The sequence below is a fragment of the Ruditapes philippinarum genome, unplaced genomic scaffold (assembly GCF_026571515.1).
Source record: "Ruditapes philippinarum isolate M1 unplaced genomic scaffold, ASM2657151v2 ctg15881_1_1_1_1, whole genome shotgun sequence".
Classification (NCBI taxonomy): Eukaryota; Metazoa; Mollusca; class Bivalvia; order Venerida; family Veneridae; genus Ruditapes; species Ruditapes philippinarum.
Window position 1 is genome coordinate 1 of NW_026856700.1, and position 20,990 is coordinate 20,990.

At 31.5% G+C, this 20,990-nt stretch overlaps 2 protein-coding genes across 2 annotated transcripts; both read left to right on the top strand.

Moving 5' to 3' along the window:
- Positions 1-1,599: 1,599 nt before the first annotated feature.
- On the top strand, positions 1,600-6,155 carry LOC132747431 (DENN domain-containing protein 3-like). Its single transcript, XM_060736814.1, has 6 exons — positions 1,600-1,611; positions 2,229-2,433; positions 2,816-2,934; positions 3,603-3,728; positions 4,711-4,829; positions 5,777-6,155. The coding sequence occupies exons 1-6, from the start codon at positions 1,600-1,602 to the stop codon at positions 5,865-5,867; spliced, it is 672 nt and encodes a 223-aa protein (XP_060592797.1). The 3' UTR covers positions 5,868-6,155.
- Positions 6,156-13,359: 7,204 nt separating this feature from the next.
- Positions 13,360-20,984, top strand: LOC132747430 (failed axon connections homolog). Its single transcript, XM_060736813.1, has 6 exons — positions 13,360-13,643; positions 14,733-14,865; positions 17,205-17,401; positions 18,004-18,203; positions 19,018-19,137; positions 19,841-20,984. Exons 1-6 carry the CDS (start codon positions 13,528-13,530, stop codon positions 19,927-19,929), a joined length of 855 nt encoding a protein of 284 aa, XP_060592796.1. The 5' UTR covers positions 13,360-13,527; the 3' UTR covers positions 19,930-20,984.
- The last annotated feature ends 6 nt before the right edge of the window (positions 20,985-20,990 follow it).

Sequence of the window (20,990 nt, forward strand, 5' to 3'; positions counted from 1 at the left end):
CTCTGTAGCTAGTTTATGCTTTTTTTCAGACCATGTTTAATACTAAGCTATATAAATACTTGTCATGTACTGTATATGGTCATAAAAAATGCAAATGTAAATTCCTATATTCAAGTTATAAGATTTAAATGTTGTTATATTTTTCTGGTCCTTCAAGATTATTTAGCAGCACTTTTAAGTATTCATAATTGAGTACCGCTCAAACCGGTGCTTGAGGGTTGAGAGATGTCACGTTTTCATTATCCCTCATGTACAGAATCAATCAAACAAAGTTTGCAATTTTCATGTGACTTTGTTGTGATTAATGCTGCCAAGGGATCATCCGATTTCCAGAGTTCTAAATTAATCATTGTAACACGTATATCTATTAACTTTATAGAAGAAAAATAAAGAATTCGTTTATTTTCCTCAGTGGACATGATGAATGTTCAACGCATTTTATGAAGTCGGAGATTGTAGCAGAGAAACTAAGTTACTTTTATGAATTATATCTAAATGGTACACATCACCTCTCTGATGATACAAAAGAAGCCCTACGGATGAAAATAGATGTGAACTTTGGTGAAAAGGACCAGAAAACTGTTTATTCACTGCTTTACACTGGAGGAGGTGAGACTAAATGTTTTAATGACCAACATGTCAAATTTTCTCTTAAGAAATGCATATAAAGGCACGCGAGACTACCATGTTAAAAGTAGATAAACTTCACTTTCGAGGAATTTTCGAATTAGGGGGAGTTTATTTGTTATGTATTATATTTATTATTTAAAATGAAAACGATTTTAAAAATGTGGAAAAGCAGTGACGCCTCAGAAGCTTTAAAATAACAAAATTACATGAAAAAGCAGTCTCGGTTTGATTGAGTCTGTACATGAGGGAACAAATGCAACATGCCTCACGACCCCAGGAACCTGCTTGAGCGGTACTAAATTTTCAACACTTAATGTGCTGGAATCAATGATCCCGAAGGACCAGATGATTATAACACTGAAGTGAAATAGGGGCAACTTAAACGGCACTTTTTTCTGAAGGAGACTAAATGAAAAGCTTTGTTTTTTATTAAATATATTATATATAAATGATGGCTGTCTTTAAAACATTAAATCCTTAAAACATTATTGAACACCACAGGCATCAATGCGTTTCTATAGTATTTCAAAAATGTTTTAAACAATGCACTTTGAAAACATGACATATATTTTTACTTTCTTTTAGAAGGGAATATATCCCAACCCAAGCTATGGTGTGGATTACGTGACGGTATAATCAAAGTTTACAACGCTTTGACATGGCTGTTAGATAGAGTTATATACCTCGAACCCAGAAATGCATGCATAGTAAGCTTATTTGATAATATTGTTATTGAATACAGCATATACATGAACTATAAATTAAACAAAGATTATATACATTTATTTATAGAACGATTTTTTAATTTACATTTTTTATCCAATGTTCTTAAACAGACGTTAAGTTAATTGAACTAATATGATTTTTGTTTTAAAATATATTCGTCTTTATCAAATAAAGCAGTGAAGTTAAAAATGCATTTTATCTATTTTAATATAAAAGCGATTTTTTCATGTAGTGATAGCATAAATGGAAGCTTGGGCAAACATAAGTTGCCTTGTTAAAACGTTACTGATTATGTTTGTTAACTTTGATATCGTTTATGTGTACTCTATGGGCTGCCTTACCCCGGGTTGATAAAAGTCATTTTGGGGGCTCTGCTTATTCCTATGACGTAAAAGTCACAAAACTTTTACTGGGACAATATTTAACCCCTGAACAATTTTGTATAGCCGTGCGATGTAAAAGGTATTTTTAAAATTTTATATTAAATCGAAATTTTAAAAGGGAAATAGCAAGAATAAAGGTAAACTTAGGGTTAGATATAAATCTGAAATATTTTTAAAAAATAACTGTTTTTGTAATTGGCGTAAATGCATACAATGAATTAATTTATTACATTCCATTGCCGCTTTTGCTTTTATATTCGTATAGGTTCATCACTGAATTTATTGAACTCGTTTATATAATGCTCACCAGAGGTTCGCTTAATAATATTTTATTCAACTTGTTCAATTAATTTAGTATTGAACTTACACTCATACAATATTCTCTATATGTTTGTTGCATATAAATGTAGTCTATGGAAGTTTTACAAAATTATAAAGCTTATCAGCTTCTTGATACGTACCTATAACAATAGATACATATAGATATAGTTCTATTTACTTATCTGTCATTTCTGTATATTGTTCTTTGGTTTTGCTAACTGTAGACGTTACTATTTCAGAAGCGTGTATACGGCAAGCCTCGACGGGACTATAATCAGATGGAATTTGCAAAATTTGGCCGAAGATAGAAAGAAAATAAATCTTAAAACTGCTATCACATCCATTAAAATATTCAAAGACAGACTAATATGTGGTACTTTTGCTGAATAACACACATTCGCAAGAATAATTTCGTTGCAAAGTCCTGTTTAATATAAATAATTAAAAACGCATAAGAGCTAGTTGTTATTTTGTAGTTTTTTTTTAAAGATGATTCTTAAATAGCTTAAGCAATTAATTTATACATCCCTATCATAGAAGGTATACAGTTAAAGAAGTAAATTTAGAAATAAATGTTACGGAACTTAGAATAAATATTTAACTATGAAAAACAAACCTTTGCCATATAACACTATATAATACTCCCATAATTAAATATCAGTATACGCCGACAGATTATATTTTGAATTTAATAAGTTAGTCTGAAATACATAGATTACATATTGTTTAAAACGGGTCCTGCATTCTTTTTTCAGGAGGCTTTTCAAGTCTACTTATATGTGATCTAAATGCAACTTTACTTAAGACATTGACTATAACCGAGGACGGTGGCGTGACGGAAATAAGTTGTTTCCACAATCTTGAAAACGGTGAGGTAAGTATGGTTGTTTTGCCTTTCACTCGCACCGATGAGGTCAAATGCTAACTTCATGTCAGGAAAAAAGTCCTCCTTCCTTCGTGGGGTTTACTATGGATTAGATTTTTCCTAGTACACTCGTTCAGCAATAAACTGTTATGAAGTGACACCACTGAGGTTTTTTGACATGATGGGCTGATATTTTTCCACTATCTGTGTACTATTTGATATAGGTCTGCACTTATAACTCGTGTGCAAATTTCAAATAATTCCCTTGCCGCGTTTTCCCAGAATAATCAGTTTCATTGTTCAAAATAACTCAAAAAAGAAAAGCGTTGCAACACTTTTCACTCAAATTGAGCGAATGATATCAATGTCAATTTCTTTTTTATCCTTTGCAGATTTTTTCTATTTCAAGTGCTTCACTTGATTCGGTAAAAAATTCAAATTTTATGTTTTAATACTTTGTCATCTCAGTGGAGTTTCATCACATGGTCATTTCTATTATTTCAAAAGTTGTACAATTTACAACAATAACTGTGTGGTTAGAGTCACCTTATTTATTTTTCATATAACTATACTTCATAAGAACGGTTTCCACACATATTACAAGCATACATATTAACATACGTATTAAGTATTCGTTCATTAAGTTTGTAAAGTCTAACTATATATTTATATTATAGGTATGGGCTGGCACAAGACATGATGGCAAGATACATGTATTTGATATTTCAACAGGGCATGTGAAACATGTAATATCTATTCCAAATTGCCGAGGAATCAGTAGCATTAATGTATTTGATGACAAGGTACAGTATACTTTGTTTTTCGCTGATAGTATTTACTTCATCTTTGAGTAATGTAATATGAAATGTTTATGAAATAAGTGTATATTACATAAAGTATTTAGATATCAACACACATGTGCACGTGATTGCAAGTCTTTCACGTGTTGTCTCTTACTAAAAACTTATGACAAGTGTGTGTGTAGTCTATGTTTAATGAGGGTCCATCCGCATGTAAATGCACAAAAGCTGTCGAGTACGGACCTCGGACATATAATATCACCAGAGTTAATTTTGAAACACAAAGTGGTGATAATTTACCTCCATGCAATTTCACGTAGTACTAGCCAAATATATGAACTTTGAGCCTAAAGTAGGTCACTGAGAGCCTAAATGTACAGTTACCTGAGACAATAATGAAAGGAGGTAGCACTTAAAAGGGCTTTTGGTGCCAAGCAAAGGGCCTGCCTTACAAGCCGTCGTTCGTACAAGGGGCTAACACACCCTAGTACACCATCCTCGTCGACGCTGCCTACCTAGACGGGCCACTCCTCTCGGCTTTAGTCAGGACACCGGCAGTTTACTTCATGCAAGCTAAGTCGTCCTGCCTTACACGTAACTCGGAGCTGTAGAAAACATGCAAACTTAACGTCTTACACGTTGCATTGGTTCTTCAATCATCTGCCGATGTTCTGTGTCTTCTCAACGATGTACATGTATCGAGGGGAAGAGAGAAGACTTATGACGAGTTACAAATCGTAAAACTTATATGATAAAATATTGATGTTTGCGTTAGTTATCAGAGAACAGAACATATCTTTATGAACTCAAGTCACATAACCAACACATGAGTATTATAAATAAAAACAGTGGTACGAGTATATTATGTAGATTTACACATGACATGGTTTAATATTTCTGCACACAACAACATTTTACCAATTTACAATGCATACATTATTTATACTATTTTAGATTTGATTAAGAGATAATATGTATATTTCAGATCTGGGCTGGTTTAAAACACGGCGAAATTTATATATATTTTGTAAAGGATTACAGCATTTGGAAACAATTACAGGGACATGAAGATGCAGTTAAAGTTTTGTATAACATCAGAGAAAGGTAATGTAACATGCTTAAAAATGTCAAGTTAGAATTACACATAGAAACAACAAATGAACGAAGCAAAATACGTAATAAAGTAAACCGCAAAGCTAGTTTTAGTATTTTAGTATTGTACCTGTTCTAATAAATTAATAAAACATCTCGTGATGGGATCATTTGATGATTCCACATTTCATGTTGATCGTTATTTTCTTACAGTATAAGGCAAACTAATACGATAAATATACTCTACAACGTAACCTGATACCAATAGGCATACAACTGTGTGTAATAAAACTTTGAAAGTGTTTTATCTTACAGAAGTAAACAAAATAACTCATATACATTTAAAATCAGTATCGATTTATTTATTTATTTACTTATTTATTTATTTGACAAGAAAAGAAGTTTAAGTTAACACGGTCTAAAGCAAACACGATTTATCACAAATTATAAAAGACATGTTGCGATCTTGTGTACGATTCTAATAAATCCGATGCATTTTATGCGGTCACTTCTATGTCAATAGGGCTTTCACATACTAGTAAATACCATTACAAAATTGTCCGTACTAGCGAAGAGTAACAATTTTAACAAATGATGATAAGTCTAAAAACTTACTATATCCAATAATCTTGAACATTTCTCTTTCAACAATGTTCGAGCTACCGCTTAAGCGAAAAGTTATAACTTATTTTATTTTGCTTGCATTTCCTTGTTAATAAAGGAATCAAAATTGTTTGAATCACATAAGGATCTGATCAGTCATGAAATTAAATGCAAAGAAAAAATTAAAATTATTTGTAGCATTATTAAGCTCTTATATCTGTCTGTCTTTAGTATGGATATAAATAACGAACTCACGGTTGCATAACAGTACAATCTTTTATTTTCGTTTACTTTGTGTGTGTTTTTTATCTGCTTAACTATCAATCTCATCAGTAATATTTTAAACCTCATTTCAGTAACGACGTTTTGCACAGTTACATGATCTCCGGCGCAGGCAGCAAAGATGGCCGTGTCTGTATATGGAATGCTAATGAAGAGACGCTGTAACATTTACGTGTCTTTCTGTGACTTAAATGTACTGATCACGTGCCGCCAAGTGATCACGTGATATCTTGATGTATCTTATAAGAATGTTGAGAAGTACATCTAAAAGAGCGTTCGAGGCCGATGGTTAAGGTCGTTGACTTCAAACCACTTTCTCCTCGACGCTGTGTGTTCGAATCCCTACTGGAACTTTGGATTCTTTCATGTCAGGAACCTATCCAGCTTGATTACGAACGTCAGTAAAGCTGGAACGTCGCCAAATGACCTATACTGTGTCGATGGCACGTAAAACCCAATCAAAAAAACAAATAAAATATATTAAATTGCTGATGAGTATTAATGACTTGAGTTTTTTTTTATCTCAATCAACAAGCAAAGTGTCTGTATTTTTATTATTATCAATATAGATCTGACAAATTTTGTTCATCAGATTTTGATATGATTCGCGTTGTTCGTTACATGCATTTTTCGTTATATAAGTACTGAGCAATATTTATGTACCATAATATAGACAAATAAAATATAGCAGCCATTCTCACAAACCAATATTAAGATTTAACTCATGATAAGTTGTAAGTCTTGTGTGAAAATTGATATATCGTAAGATTTCTTCTACTATAAATTTATCATAAGATTTTTGCAAAAATGGCTGCAAAATGCTGCAAATTTTTATGGTTGTCAATGTCTATAAAAGTGGTATGTTCCATATTTTAGCAGAGATGCTCTATTTTTAATAAGTGGATTTATGTCATTTGGCATACATTCTGGTAACTTCAATATGAGGTAACAAATAAAGGGTGAATTTTTTGACATTACTTGTTATATTAGGCATCTATATTGATTAGAAGATGGCAAAACTCCTTGTTAGATATACAGTTGAGATTCACCAATGACATTAATATATTAATCTATAAGATTAGTTTAATGTTAAAAATAATGGTTTCAATAAATATGATATACTTTAATTGGTTATCAATTGTGTCGACTTCCGAAACTATTTTTACTAAACTAATTGAAATGTATTATGAAATACATGTAGTATGCATTTTTTTAAAAATAATGTATCTCTTAAAACTGCTTGTATGTTTTTTCCTATCTTTAGTTTAAAACTCAAAAGAGAAAACATAGCTATACAGAAAAGGGCGTATTCATTTGCTCAAACTTTGCTACAGCTACGTAGAAGCAAGATATCTATGTAATTTAATAAGATTACTTATCTAGAAAATGGGATACCTTTATGATAGTGCATTCTATCTGTTTACAAATGTAGCAATTTTGAAAACTTTATGCTCACGTTAATTATTATACTGTCGTAAATAAAACTTTTGTGATGCGTTATTGCTTTCTTCGCCAAATAAAGAAATAAAACGAAAATAAAATGTCTCGTTATCTTTTTTGAAATGACAACTATTGTAAGAAATTATTCGTATAAACATTATTTAATGTTCTGTTGGGGAAAATGATATGAGGTTACAAGGTAATATTGCATTAAAATAAATTAAGATGTTTCAGAGAAAATTCATTTCACTATAAGTAAACTTTCGGGATTTTGGTGTGTGTGTGGGGAGGGGGCGGTGGTGGGATTGCGTGCACGCCCCCGCGCGCGCGCGCGTGTGTGTGTGTGTGTGCGTGTGTGTTTCACCTATCGGGGTCAGTGTGTCAGCTGAACAAATGCAAAGTGAAGTACATTGTAAGGTAGGACAAGGTTAGCTTTTAAAAAAAGCTAGTAGCGACTCGCTTCGTAAATTTTTTCCAGGGGTGCGTTTAAATGTAAAAATGACAGTTCTGTTAGCTGAAGAGACTTCAGCGAACATCAAAATAAAAGTGACATAAAGTTATGGAAGCCAGTTCTCTCAGTTTAAGAAAAAGGAATATGAGTATATATGAAGATGCATGTAAACAGATAGAATGAAGTCCCTATGTCTATGTACATTTACTGTATGGCCTGTTGACCTTGACCAAATAAATGTTAGATAGGTAGAATTCATAAATATGTCTCTTTAAACGAAGTTAGGTCGTAATATGTTATTTAGTATTGGAATGAGTAACAGACTCAAGTCCTAAAGTAAACACAAGTTGTCTATCAATTCAGCCACAAAAGCCGGGATCCTATCAAAAATATAGGAACCCCGGAAATTGACCAGTCTAAGATGTTTTTCAGATAAGCCGGGATCCTATTAAAACATATAAGGATCCCGGAAATTGACCAGTTCAAGAATTTAGTTTTCAGAAAAGCCGGGATCGTATTAAAATATAAAGAGATCCCAGGAATTGGCCAGTTCAAGAATATAGTTTTCAGAAAAGCTGGGATCGCATTAAAACATAAAGGGGTCCCGGGATTTGACCTATTCAAGAATGTAGTCTTTGATTTTTCCAATTAATTAGGCATATAATAATAAGTATTGTGATTTCCGCATTTTAAGTTTGTTAATAAATAGCTCTAAATATTTTATATCCTAAGTTTAATTAATTTAACGTTCATAACATACATTAAAAAAACTTAACGTTTAATGGCCTTTCATTACGACAATATTATAATCAACACAAATATAGTTTATTAGTTTTTCCGCTATATCTTATACGATCCCGGATCCCGGCGAATCCGGGGCGTCCCGGATCCCGGCCTTAATACCGGAAAGGATTAAATGACCGGAAGGAAAAAGAAAAAAATGCACAGAACCAGATGTACACTTATGTTAATAAACCAAACGAAAAATTACTACAGAGGAACATGTGAAATCGCGAAATTAAAAGTCAGTGTAAATATGATTTATTGAAAAGAATTCATGAAAACAAACATTTTAATCATCATTATATCTTTGCGCTCAAAATAATACTTGCTGCTTTTTAAAAATGGCGTGAAAATTGAAGGTTTTTAGACGCTATGTAAGATTAAATTTGATTGGCTATATAATTTTGGATCCTAGCCCAAATAGATAAATTTTGTAGAAAGCTGGAAGCCAAGCTTCGATTACATTTTTGGATGGATTCGGAGTTTTAGGTTGTTTCTCAGTAAAATCCTAACGTAATACCGGCTCGCCGTGGCGACATTATTCTTCCCTCCTAAACATATTAGGTTTATGAGCCTAGGGTAGTATAGACATTAAGTTTAGTGACAATATGTGTAACAACATGGAAAATAGTAGGCACGGTATTGATATTGAGGTTTTCAAAAAATTTGCAGTCAATTTTGAACCTATTACCTGCTGAATTTGTGCAAAATGAATTTGGAACAGTCCTATTAAACCTTTAGGGATTTCAATGGCAATGTACAAAGGTAGCGCTACTATCATCTACACAAAAGTGAAGGCAACAAGTACTGTTAAACTGCCGGACATCCAAACCGAGGGACGATTCGATGGCTTAACTGTGCTCTGGTGAATTTTATGACGTGATAAACTATCAATAACACCACCGTCATCTCAACAATTACTTTCGCACATTTTGTAATTTATAGTTAGCATTAAAGTATCATTATTACATAGTTCAATTCCATCATTTAAAAAAGAGTTATATATCATTTTACCGAAAAGATCCAATGCATGCCTTACAGATATATCTGTGTGATTTAGACAAACAAATTAATTTAAGAAGCGTGCAAGAGCAGCTTTAAACATAAACCGTATCTTAATGCGGACAATAACACCTCAATTCGTACCTTGTAAATATGCAGAACATATAATCAACATTTGTTGATCTGTTATTTAAAGCCCCATTATGCCCCCAGAATGTTTTTATTTTTGTATCTCAAAAGCTCTTCTTTATTTTCGGTGTCATATTATAGTTTTCAAACATAAGTCATTGGCTAATTACATGAACCATCTTTTGCTTCTGTTGTCTTTTGGCAATAAGGAGAGTTTAGTGATATATATTGTATTAAAATCAAAATACTACTTTCTTTACATTTTGCCTCTTTTATAACGAATAATTTTCAAGTCAGCGCTACTTCCCTCAGGTAATAAGCACCTTACATACATTTCAAAGTAATGAAACTCATTTTTGCATCATCTAAATAAAGAAATATTGATTTTGTTTCTGAGGCATAATGTGCTTTTAAATTTAGATCTTTTCTTAAATAAAAACAGCGCTTTGTAAAACGGCAATGACTCCATCAAACAAGACATGCATTTAGTTTTATTAGTGAGTGTTTGGCAACCTTTAGGGTTTCATTCTTGCGAAGCATCTGTTTCTATTTACATAAGAACTAGTGCAAATTATGAAGAAAAGAAAGGCATTCTTCAGTGGTTATATAGGCTTACAAAACTAAGCCAGAGTTCTAGCTATATGTCATTGAGTATGATATTTTTGTGATTGATTTTCCAGGTAACATTTTGTAGGCTTTTTATGTTCAAACAGTATCGTGTAACACAAACCTATTACCTGAGGAATCTTAAAAGTATCTTTATGACCGAACTAATTACTTTTGTATTCTATGTTAATAATTATAATAACATTACTTACTTTTACAATGTCTGAAAACTAAAACATACACTGGATCAAATTTGATGTTTCAATTACATCTTTTAGAGAATCGCCATCATATACTGGATTTAAGTTGAATTTTCAATTACACTTCTATACTCCTACGTATAAAAACTTCGTATAAAAACTTCAACTTTTGTGTGCGTAAACAAACAAAAATGAAGATGCAATAAGGGGTTATTCCGATGTTTCATTTATTTCTGCTTTTTCTGCTATTTACCTGTTTGTTGATTATAGTATTTCCTGTATAATACATTTATATGAATGCATACCCATTTAAATGTCCAATTTCATAAGCTTGAAATATTACATTTAGTGTGCTAAACTCAAACACAAGCTTCTCTTTGTCTGCTTTTAGCCAGTCATGTTATTTTAGTTTAAAAAAAGGGATGTTGTTTAGCTTGAGATTAATAAAAAGAAGAAAAACTAACAAACAAACTCACATAAAAACGCTGTCAAAATGTACAATTTTACTTTTTACATCAATAAATACCCCAAGATGCAGTTCGTCAAATTTGGCAACTTCTGTGTATCATATGTATTTTGTAAGCATTCATTTGACATACATATAAAACGCGTATTTGATTAAAAACATGCACCGGAAATGACGAAACGAGCTAGTGGTCGCTATATTGACCCACTATTGGTATAGAAGACCTTTGGGTAGATTTTGCATTCCTACGTTGCTATAAAAAATCTTTGGTATATATGAGACGCTAGTGCAAATAACAATTTTATACCGACCTAGTTCTCATTTACAGTTTCGTATGAAATAAAAATAGATCGGACGATTTAAAATAAACTTATTTGATGTGTAGTTGACTAAATTATGTAAAATATGATATCTTGTAAAAGCCTCTATTCAATACAGGTAATTTGCCGTGTCTAGTTCAGGTATTATCAATATAAACATCTAGTATATATTTTGTACGTTATTTACATTTTCATTTGGAAAAAAATATATCTATGTGAGCACTTAATATTTGTTTTTAAACTAAATGATATTTGAAAGATTCGTTGCCGGAAAAGTTTAAAGGTTTGAAAAAATGGAAAATATTAAATTATTTTGCACGACAAATTGGATAAATATTACTGCTGGTTTAGCAATAAGTGTGACGACGATATTTATAGTCCGGAAAATAAGGAGCAGAAAGAAGAAAAGGTAGGAAATAATCTTTAAGTTATTTTATTTGTTCATTTTTTATTTATCCTTTTAAACTGTTTTGTTTTTACTTCTTTTATATGGGAATGGAATGTTACAGTTTCAAATGAATCAAAATTGCCAGCAGATATTTGAAGAAAGTTGCTCTGTGATTTTAGAAAAAAAGTCAACAAGGCATCAGCAAATGTAACCACTACCCATGCATTTCAAAAAAGAGACAGAGAAAATCAAAGGCAGTCTCAGTTTATCACCATTAATTATCACCATAATTATTTTTGGCAGATAAGATGAGAAAATGTCCCTATGAAGTTGTAGTTTTATCGAGCACACAACATTTGCATTAATTGTGATCGATTTATCACTTCTCTCATTAACTTCACAGAGTAGGTTTTGCTCCAGTAATATGTTTATTGTGAGAATAACGATGTTTACATATTTTTCGTGCGCTACGAAATGAATGTCTTTCATATTTTTCATATCTAGGCATTTTATGATTAGCTGTCTGGTGATAGAATTAACCTATATTCATAATATATTTTTTGTGAATGTTATTTTTGTTTTCCTAACTTATGAATTCAATGTCAAATATTTTATTGTAAAGAAATAGAACCAGGTCCCTAATAGTCAAATATCGTATAAACACAAAGTTTAGACGCTCTAAATAGTCGGTTGACGAAGCTCAAACTTAAGACCAAAAATATTTTGCAAAATCAAATCCATTTGGATTAGGTAAAACAAAATCATAAATCATATATCACAGGCAAGAATAATTTACGATAATACTTCACAAAAGTACATAAAAAACAACAGCATTTAGTTAAGTGACCACAATTACGAATTGGGAGATTTGTAACGTAGTGGTGAAATTGTCAGACTCAAAACTAAGACATCTTGAGCTCGAGACCGACTAGGATCAATTCGATGTTGCCTCATACGGCACAATAACTGGTTAATTACAGGAAGTGGAACTAATGTAGTTCAAATAAAAGATTATTATTTTTTTCATCATAATCTAATTAAAATGATCATGTTCAAACTGTAAACTTTATATCAATTCTATGTAGCAATTATCTTATATATTTCACAGGGTATGTGGAATAGACTACCCGGCGAACACTGTCATATTACATCAGTTTGAGAGAGGAAAAACTGCACCGAGCGTCGGCCACTTTGTTATGAAACTAGAGACATTTCTCAGGGTCAATAAAATAACTTATCAGGTAATAGTATTCAATTTTAACTTGTTTTGATTGCATCCGATCACCTCAATTCAATGCTTTTGTTTTCAAGCGACTGGCTAAAGGGATATATTCTATGGCATGACATGTTAAAGTACTGTTTTATCTAAAGGATCCGAATAAAAATATAGTCAGTATGTATTGTTTCTTTCAAGCGATTGAAGAAGATATTATGCTTATAAAATATATTTCAAATCATACCATGTTTAAGTAATGGATCATGGTTTTATCAAATAGTTTCGAGTAAAACTATAGGCGGTATATACATGGTAACCGGATGTACAGAATAGTCTTTGTTTCACGTGTATAATGTGACAGTGATAATAGTTGGAAAGTCATCACTTTACTGAAGGATAGATTATAATTATTTCTTCTCGACTTTAAGCTTTACTATCGCATTTTTTTCTATTTTATTAACATACACTATATTCATAAAATCAAACATTGCCTATTTGTTTAAAGCATCGGTAATTTTATACCGACCTAGTTCTCATTTACAGTTTCGTATGAAATAAAAATAGATCGGACGATTTAAAATAAACTTATTTGATGTGTAGTTGACTAAATTATGTAAAATATGATATCTTGTAAAGCCTCTATTCAATACAGGTAATTTGCCGTATCTAGTTCAGGTATTATCAATATAAACATCTAGTATATATTTTGTACGTTATTTACATTTTCATTTGGAAAAAAATATATCCATGTGAGAACTTATTTGTTTTTAAACTAAATGATATTTGAAAGATTCGTTGCCGGAAAAGTTTAAAGGTTTGAAAAAATGGAAAATATTAAATTATTTTGCACGACAAATTGGATAAATATTACTGCTGGTTTAGCAATAAGTGTGACGACGATAATTATACTACGGAAAATACGGAACAGGCCGAAGAAAAGGTAGGAAATAATCTTTGTGTCATTAGATTTGTTTATTTCTTTTATTTATTCTTTTAAACTGTTTTGTTTTTTATTCTTTTATATGGAAATGGAATGTTGCAGTTTCAAATGAATCAGAATTGCCAGCAAATATTTGGAGTAAGTTGCTCTGTGATTTCAGAAAAAAAGTCAACAAGGCATCAGCAAATGTAACCACTACCCATTCATTTCAAAAAAGAGAGAGAGAAAATCAAAGGCAGTCTCAGTTTATCACCATTAATTATCACCATAATTTTTTTTGGCAGATAAGATGAGAAAATGTCCCTATGAAGTTGTAGTTTTATCGAGCACACAACATTTGCATTAATTGTGATCGATTTATCACTTCTCTCATTAACTTCGCAGAGTAGGTTTTGCTCCAGTAATACGTTTATTGTGAGAATAACGGTGTTTACATATTTTTCGTTTGCTACGAAATGAATGTCTTTCATATTTTTCATATCTAGGCATTTTATGATTAGCTGTCTGGTGATAGAATTAACCTATATTCATAATATATTTTTTGTGAATGTTGTTTTTGCTTTCCTAACTTATGAATTCAATTTCAAATGTTTTATTGTAAAGAAATAGAACCAGGTCCCTAATAGTCAAATATCGTATATGCAAAAAGTTTAGTCGCTCTAAGTAGTCGGTTGACGAAGCTCAAAGTAAAGACCAAAAATAGTTTGCAAAATCAAATCTATGGAATTAGGTAAAACAAAATCATAAACAATATATCACAGACAAGGATAATTTACGACAATACTTAACAAAAGTACATTTAAAAAACAACAGTATTTAGTTAAGTGACCACAATTACGAATTGGGAGATTGGTAACGTAGTGGTGAAATTGTCAGACTCAAAACTAAGACATCTTGAGCTCGAGACCGACTAGGATCAATTCGATGTTGCCTCATACGGCACAATAACTGGTTAATTACAGGAAGTGGAACTAATGTAGTTCAAATAAAAGATAATATTTTTTTCATCATAATCTAATTAAAATGATCATGTTCAAACTGTAAGCATTATATCAATTCTATCTAGCAATTATTTTATATATTTTAAAGGGTTTGTGGAATAGACTACCCGGCGGACACTGTCATATTACATCAGTTTGAGAGAGGAAAAACTGCACCGAGCGTCGGCCACTTTGTTATGAAACTAGAGACATTTCTCAGGGTCAATAAAATAACTTATCAGGTAATAGTATTCAATTTTAAGTTGTTTTGATTGCATCCGATCACCTCAATTCAATGCTTTTTTGCAAGCGATTGGCTAATGGGATATATTCTATGGCATGACATGTTTAAGTACTGCTATATCCAAAGGACCCGAATAAAAAAGTAGTCAGTATGTATTGTTTCTTTCAAGCGATTGAAGAAGATATTATGCTAATAAGATATATTTCAAATCATACCCATGTTTAAGTAATGGATCATAGTTTTATCAAATAGTTTCGAATAAAACTAAAGGCGTTATATACATGGTAACCGGATGTACAGAATAGTCTTTGTTTCACGTGCATAATGTGACAGTGATAATATCTGGAAAGTCATCACTTTACTGAAGGATAGATAATCATTATTTCTTCTCGACTTTAAGCTTTACTATCGCATTTTTTTCTATTTTATTAACATACGCTATATTCATAAAATCAAACATTGCCTATTTGTTTAAAGCATAGTTTAATTGAATACACTGTAAGCACGATATCAATTACTTTAAAAGCAAATGTGTTTTAAAATTACAGTGTGGAATTAGATCTTTAATTGCGATACCGTTTGTTCAATTATTCAGAGCTTAAAATAAGAAAAAATCTCACCCTAAAAAAAAACAAAAAAAAAAAAACGTAAGTAAAGGGAAGAATCAATAAGAAGGTAAATCATCCAGGGCACGTGAAACACGTGCAAATTATTAGTTAACTAATCACCTCCTCGTATCAAAGCGAGCATTTCTTTGTTTTTAAGCCGACATAATTACAGAACGTTCAGCTTTTTCGAATTGAACCCAGCATATACAGTTCGAGTTAGAGCTATACGCTTAATTCATTTTAACAAGTAGTAAAATTATTATGGTTTTATTTCTCACTACACAATATTAAATACAAAATGAAATAATTTGTGGTATTTTTCGCAATTCGGTTGGCGTCAATAGATTAAGACTTGATTGCTCACAATGAGAAAAAGAGCATGTAATTAATTTAACAGACTTATGATATTAGTTTTGCTGCTTGCATATCGCATGATTCTTGTAAATGAAAAATATACAATAAAGCAGAATGTGCGGACTAAAATTTCAAATAAATGTAATAATATATAATATAATATGCATGTAAAGTAACTTAGTAAACAATGTGTAGTATACCCATCAAAATAACTTATAAGATAACCTATATTTTATATCAATAAAAGTAAGGTATTGACAGTAAGGTATAGGTCAACATTACGGCTGGCTGCACAAGAACAGATTTAAATGATATAATTCTGACAGCTTACTTAAGAGACCATACTTACTTTTTTTGTCATGATGGGAAATTTTTGTCCACGATAAATGCTCCATTTGATGTAGAAAAGTAAAATAATAAGTAAAATCTATTCATTATAAGGCATTAGCCATGTCACATCTTTCTGTCACGAGTTAGCGTCCCGCATATGAAGATCTGATCAAGTTAATTTCCATCTAGCGCCGTTTTCTCTCTCTCTCTCTCTTCCTTTTGAATTGCACTATAGTGCCCTTTTCAATTTTCATGTTTTATCTTCGTTTCTTTACTAATATTTTAATATAGATTGACATCTGTTAGCTTATGCAATATGTAAATAGTTTTTCAAAAGTGTGAGATTAATATCTGATAAAATATACCCAACATTAGAGCAGCAAAGTACTTTAATATCATGAATTTGTATGTTTGTTTTGTATGAACATTGATGCGGGACCAACATAAATGAATAAATAATTAAATATGTACATGATGTATGAAAACATAGATTATCAACATTTTATATACGTACATTACGGTTACATATGAATTGTTTATTATCATTATTAAAACTTTCAAAATATGCATTAAAAGTGTTAAACCCAAATACTTGATGGCATGTGAAAAGCGTTCTAGTTATACATGTATGAATAATTAATTTTCATGGAAACTATTCTATTACTTTTTACATTTTCTCAAGTTATCACATCTTTCAGCACTTGAAATAAAGAAACACTAGTATCAATTGTTTTTGTATACTATACAATGATGCAATCAAAACATCATTTTTAAAAACGCAACTATTATGTTAGTTTAGTTTATACGAAATTATTTTAGTTCTATAGTGTTGGAAGTTGTAAGCTTACTGAAACACTCTCGAATCCGTTCCTGGAAACAACCAGTACGAAGCAATGAGTGTTAATGTTCTTGCTCACGGAAACAACGGCTCACCCCTGACGGAGTTTGAACCCGTGCGGCCAGATAACTAGTCCGGTGCGTTAACCATTCGGCCATGCCGCCACTTTAATGTTATTAATAAAGAAGTAATCTTCCCTTTTTGCAGTCGGATTTCAACTTCCGCAATGGACCAAAAGGAAAGGTTCCGTGGATTGAGTACAATGGTACAACGATGGGTGATTCACACATGATAATTGAAATGTTGAATAAGGAATTTAAAATTGACATGGACAGTCATTTGTCAGAGTACGAAAAAGCAGTAGCCTGGGCTATTCAGAAGTGGATAGAGGAATATATGTATTGGTTAGTATAATGTTTAAAATGATGTTAGAATTTGTTGGGATTTTGGTGTGTTTTTTTTTAATAATCGATTTTTGTGCGCAACTATCTTGACGTATAAATCAAAACTTGTTAATACTTTTCCCTTTTTAGCAAATGGCACAAAAGCTTTGCTAAACTCTTAAAAACCTACTTTAAAATAGCAGCATAGTTGTTTTTTCCCGGAACAGTTTATTCTGTTTACGCACAGTTTTCACGTGCGTTTAATAAGAGAAACATTCTGTGTTGGAACTCTTTCGAGAATCAACCATAAGTTTATGAAAACAACATAATTTTATCAACGATTTTTAAATAACATGTATATCAAAAGAATTTATTAAAAATAGTATAGCTTCATACCATTCAACATAAGTTTAGACAGATGTAATGTTAACATAAAGCAAAAGAACCTTTGTTCAGACAGATAAAATGTTAACATGAAACATTTCTAGTAATTGTTTAGACAGATGTCATGTTCACATATAATATATCGAGAAATGATATTTAAATTATCTTTGCAATTTACCATTTAGTTAACATTTTCATTCGATGACTATTTTCATGTTAAAATCAATTAAAATCAACAGGTTAAATGTTCACACACGATGGGTTATATTGACTTCCGAAATGTTTGAAGAAGGACTTGCTAATTTTTCATCAGCATTAAAGCCTTTGATACGGCGAAAAGCTTTGGATATGACGTTTAAAGTAGGCATTGGTCGGCATAGCAACAGTGAGGTGCACGACCTAATGGTGAATGACCTCCGAAAATTTTCACAACTCCTTGGTAAAATTTTACATATTAATTTATGACAATAATTATATAACCTTTCTTTTATACAGCATGCATGATTTAAATCAACAGTCCTAAGAAAAACTGTACTTTTCTCAAAATGGACAGCGTGTACGCTTGAAACACACCCTTTTATATTCAAAAGCAATACTTTATAAGTGAACCGAGGATAACTTCATTCCATAGGGCATGTACAACAATTAAAATATAAAATATGTCCATTTTCATTCAGAAAACTAGTAAAATTTAATTCTTTATTAAAGGAACTCCACTGAGGTCCAAAAAGCCTAACACATTAAGTTTGAATTCTATACAAAGATCAACTTGGGCACTTTAAACAGAAAGATATGAAAAAGTGAAAAAGATATTTAAGAATACACTCAGAGAAAAAGAAAATCGTATTTTTGTGCTTGTCTTAGCTGATATGAGCGGAAAGCCTTGCAAGTTTTTCGATGTTTGGTCATTTTTCAAAATTAGAATATATATTCTGAAAAAACGGATCCGGAGTGAGCGAATGATTTTGAAATTTTGCACAAAAGTTGCTTATCTAGACCTACATCACATGTTAAAAAACCTCAATGGAGTCCCTTTAAAAGCAATGTGTTACTCTCCTGAATGAAACTGGTTTTCATCTTAATTTTCCTTGTATGTTTTCGGATTTTTACTTATTATTGCAAGACTTTCTTTAATAACTTATATATCATTAATAGTAAGAAAATTAGAAACAAGTTGCTGTAAGACTTTTTTAAACAACGTATCTACCATTAATAGATAGTAAATTTGAAATAATGCTCTTTGTGTGCTGCAGGGAACAAAAATTACATAATGGGAGACAAAATGGCTGTCGTAGACTGTGCAGCATTTGGAATACTTTCACAGATACGATGGTGTACTCCATCCAAATGTCCTGGAACAAAACTACTACACAGTAAGTCATTTGATATGATATCTAGCTATGTTTTGTGTCATTAAGAAGTTTCATATTTACTCCAACAGCAGACCAAAATATTTTAGTTTATTTAAAAAAATAAATGCTTAATCAAACTCGTGAACTTTTAACATTATACAAAAGATTCATAGCTGTGTCGCAGTTTTTACAATATCAGCAACTTATTTCACACAAAATTTTAATATTACTGTGAGAGCATTTATGATGGGTATTCACATGACATTTGATGCGGCAATATTGGGTGACCGTTTATGGTATTTGTTTTTTTTCGTTTAACAGACCCAATGTAACCATCACAGCCTGGTTTCACCTATACGTGTTTTTTTTAAATAATTTCAAATCATTTAAGGGTAGGTTGGTAAGTTTGTGTGCCTCACAACTTGAGAATCATGAATTGAACTTTAGAATAAAATATTTATGATACTGCACATTTGTAACGTCGCCATTAATTGTATTATCGTAGCATTTGTATTTATATTCAAGGCTGCTGACAATTTTAAGAAGAAATCTCACCTTTTTCTATAAAAAGGGAAGTTTGCTGTACATGTATTATAAATTTGTTATAAATATTCCTGACAGGTTATATGACCGTATAGCAGCTCGGGTTACATATTTCAAACAACCATTTATATGGGGCCATATAACCTGCCAAAATCTACTAATAACATATACAATATTGCAGGTGGGGAACTCTCTAATGTTGTTAGTTACATGGACAGGATAAAGAATACGTATTGGCCAGATTGGGAATCATTAACAGCAGACAAATAGCGTACAATAACAGCTACCGGAGCAACTGTATTAAAAACTGTTGAGTGGACCAACTGTTGAGATGTATCATAGTTTATGGACTTTTCTGTTTAAATCGTTTAAAAATACACGCACAGTGCATTAACGGGAGTGCAGATATTTGTTACCAGCACGCCAGAGCATGCCAATTGATTGGCTCATTTTTTTCTGGGGTTTACTTTTTGTGACGACAGGGAAAGGAATACGATAGAAATGTCGCTTTCAGATTATCGTTCATTGGTTGCTATTTTCTGCGTTTTATATTGTGACAACTTTGGACGTGTTATAACGAGAAGGGGTATTGAAACACTTGGAATTTTGATTTATACATCCCCTACACCCCCTCGTACAAATCATATAGACTCGTCTTTCGATGTTCTTTCTATTACATATAAAAATTGGTAAATTATTTTGTAATGTTTGTTGTCTAATGTGAACACAAATATTTAAGTGCAGTACAAAACCAGACTGAGTATTTTCGTTTAAATTTTACCGGTTTTCTTTTTCTAAAACTGTTCTAATTAGATTTGAAATTAAGAGAATTTTTTAAGGAGTTACAGGGCATTTATGAATGGATTTTATTGTTAGTCCAATGTTATAGGTCCATATTTTATGACGGAAAATTAGGAGATGTAACAATAGTTTTAGTGTCGCATTCACTTTATGATTTATTTGACTGTATATTCGGATTATAACAGATCTGGATAAATATTAACATACCGATATAACTTTTACTCATGAAGGTTCACATGAATTGACGTTTTCGAGCTATTTAATACCTGCGCCAGTGATGACAGATTGCTGCAGTGATACCAGAAACCTAAAATTTATTGATTACATGTATATGTTTATAAACATTACACAAATAAGGACAACTGTCCATTGACTTAGGATACTATCAGATAATTTTGGTCTTGTTTCCCCATGTTCTTTTTTTATAAAATGAGCGGGTTAAAAATGAAAGCAATGAAATTGACCTTATTTACGTAGTATGAATATACCAACCAAGTTTATAACCTACCTGTTGTAATCAGTAAATCTTA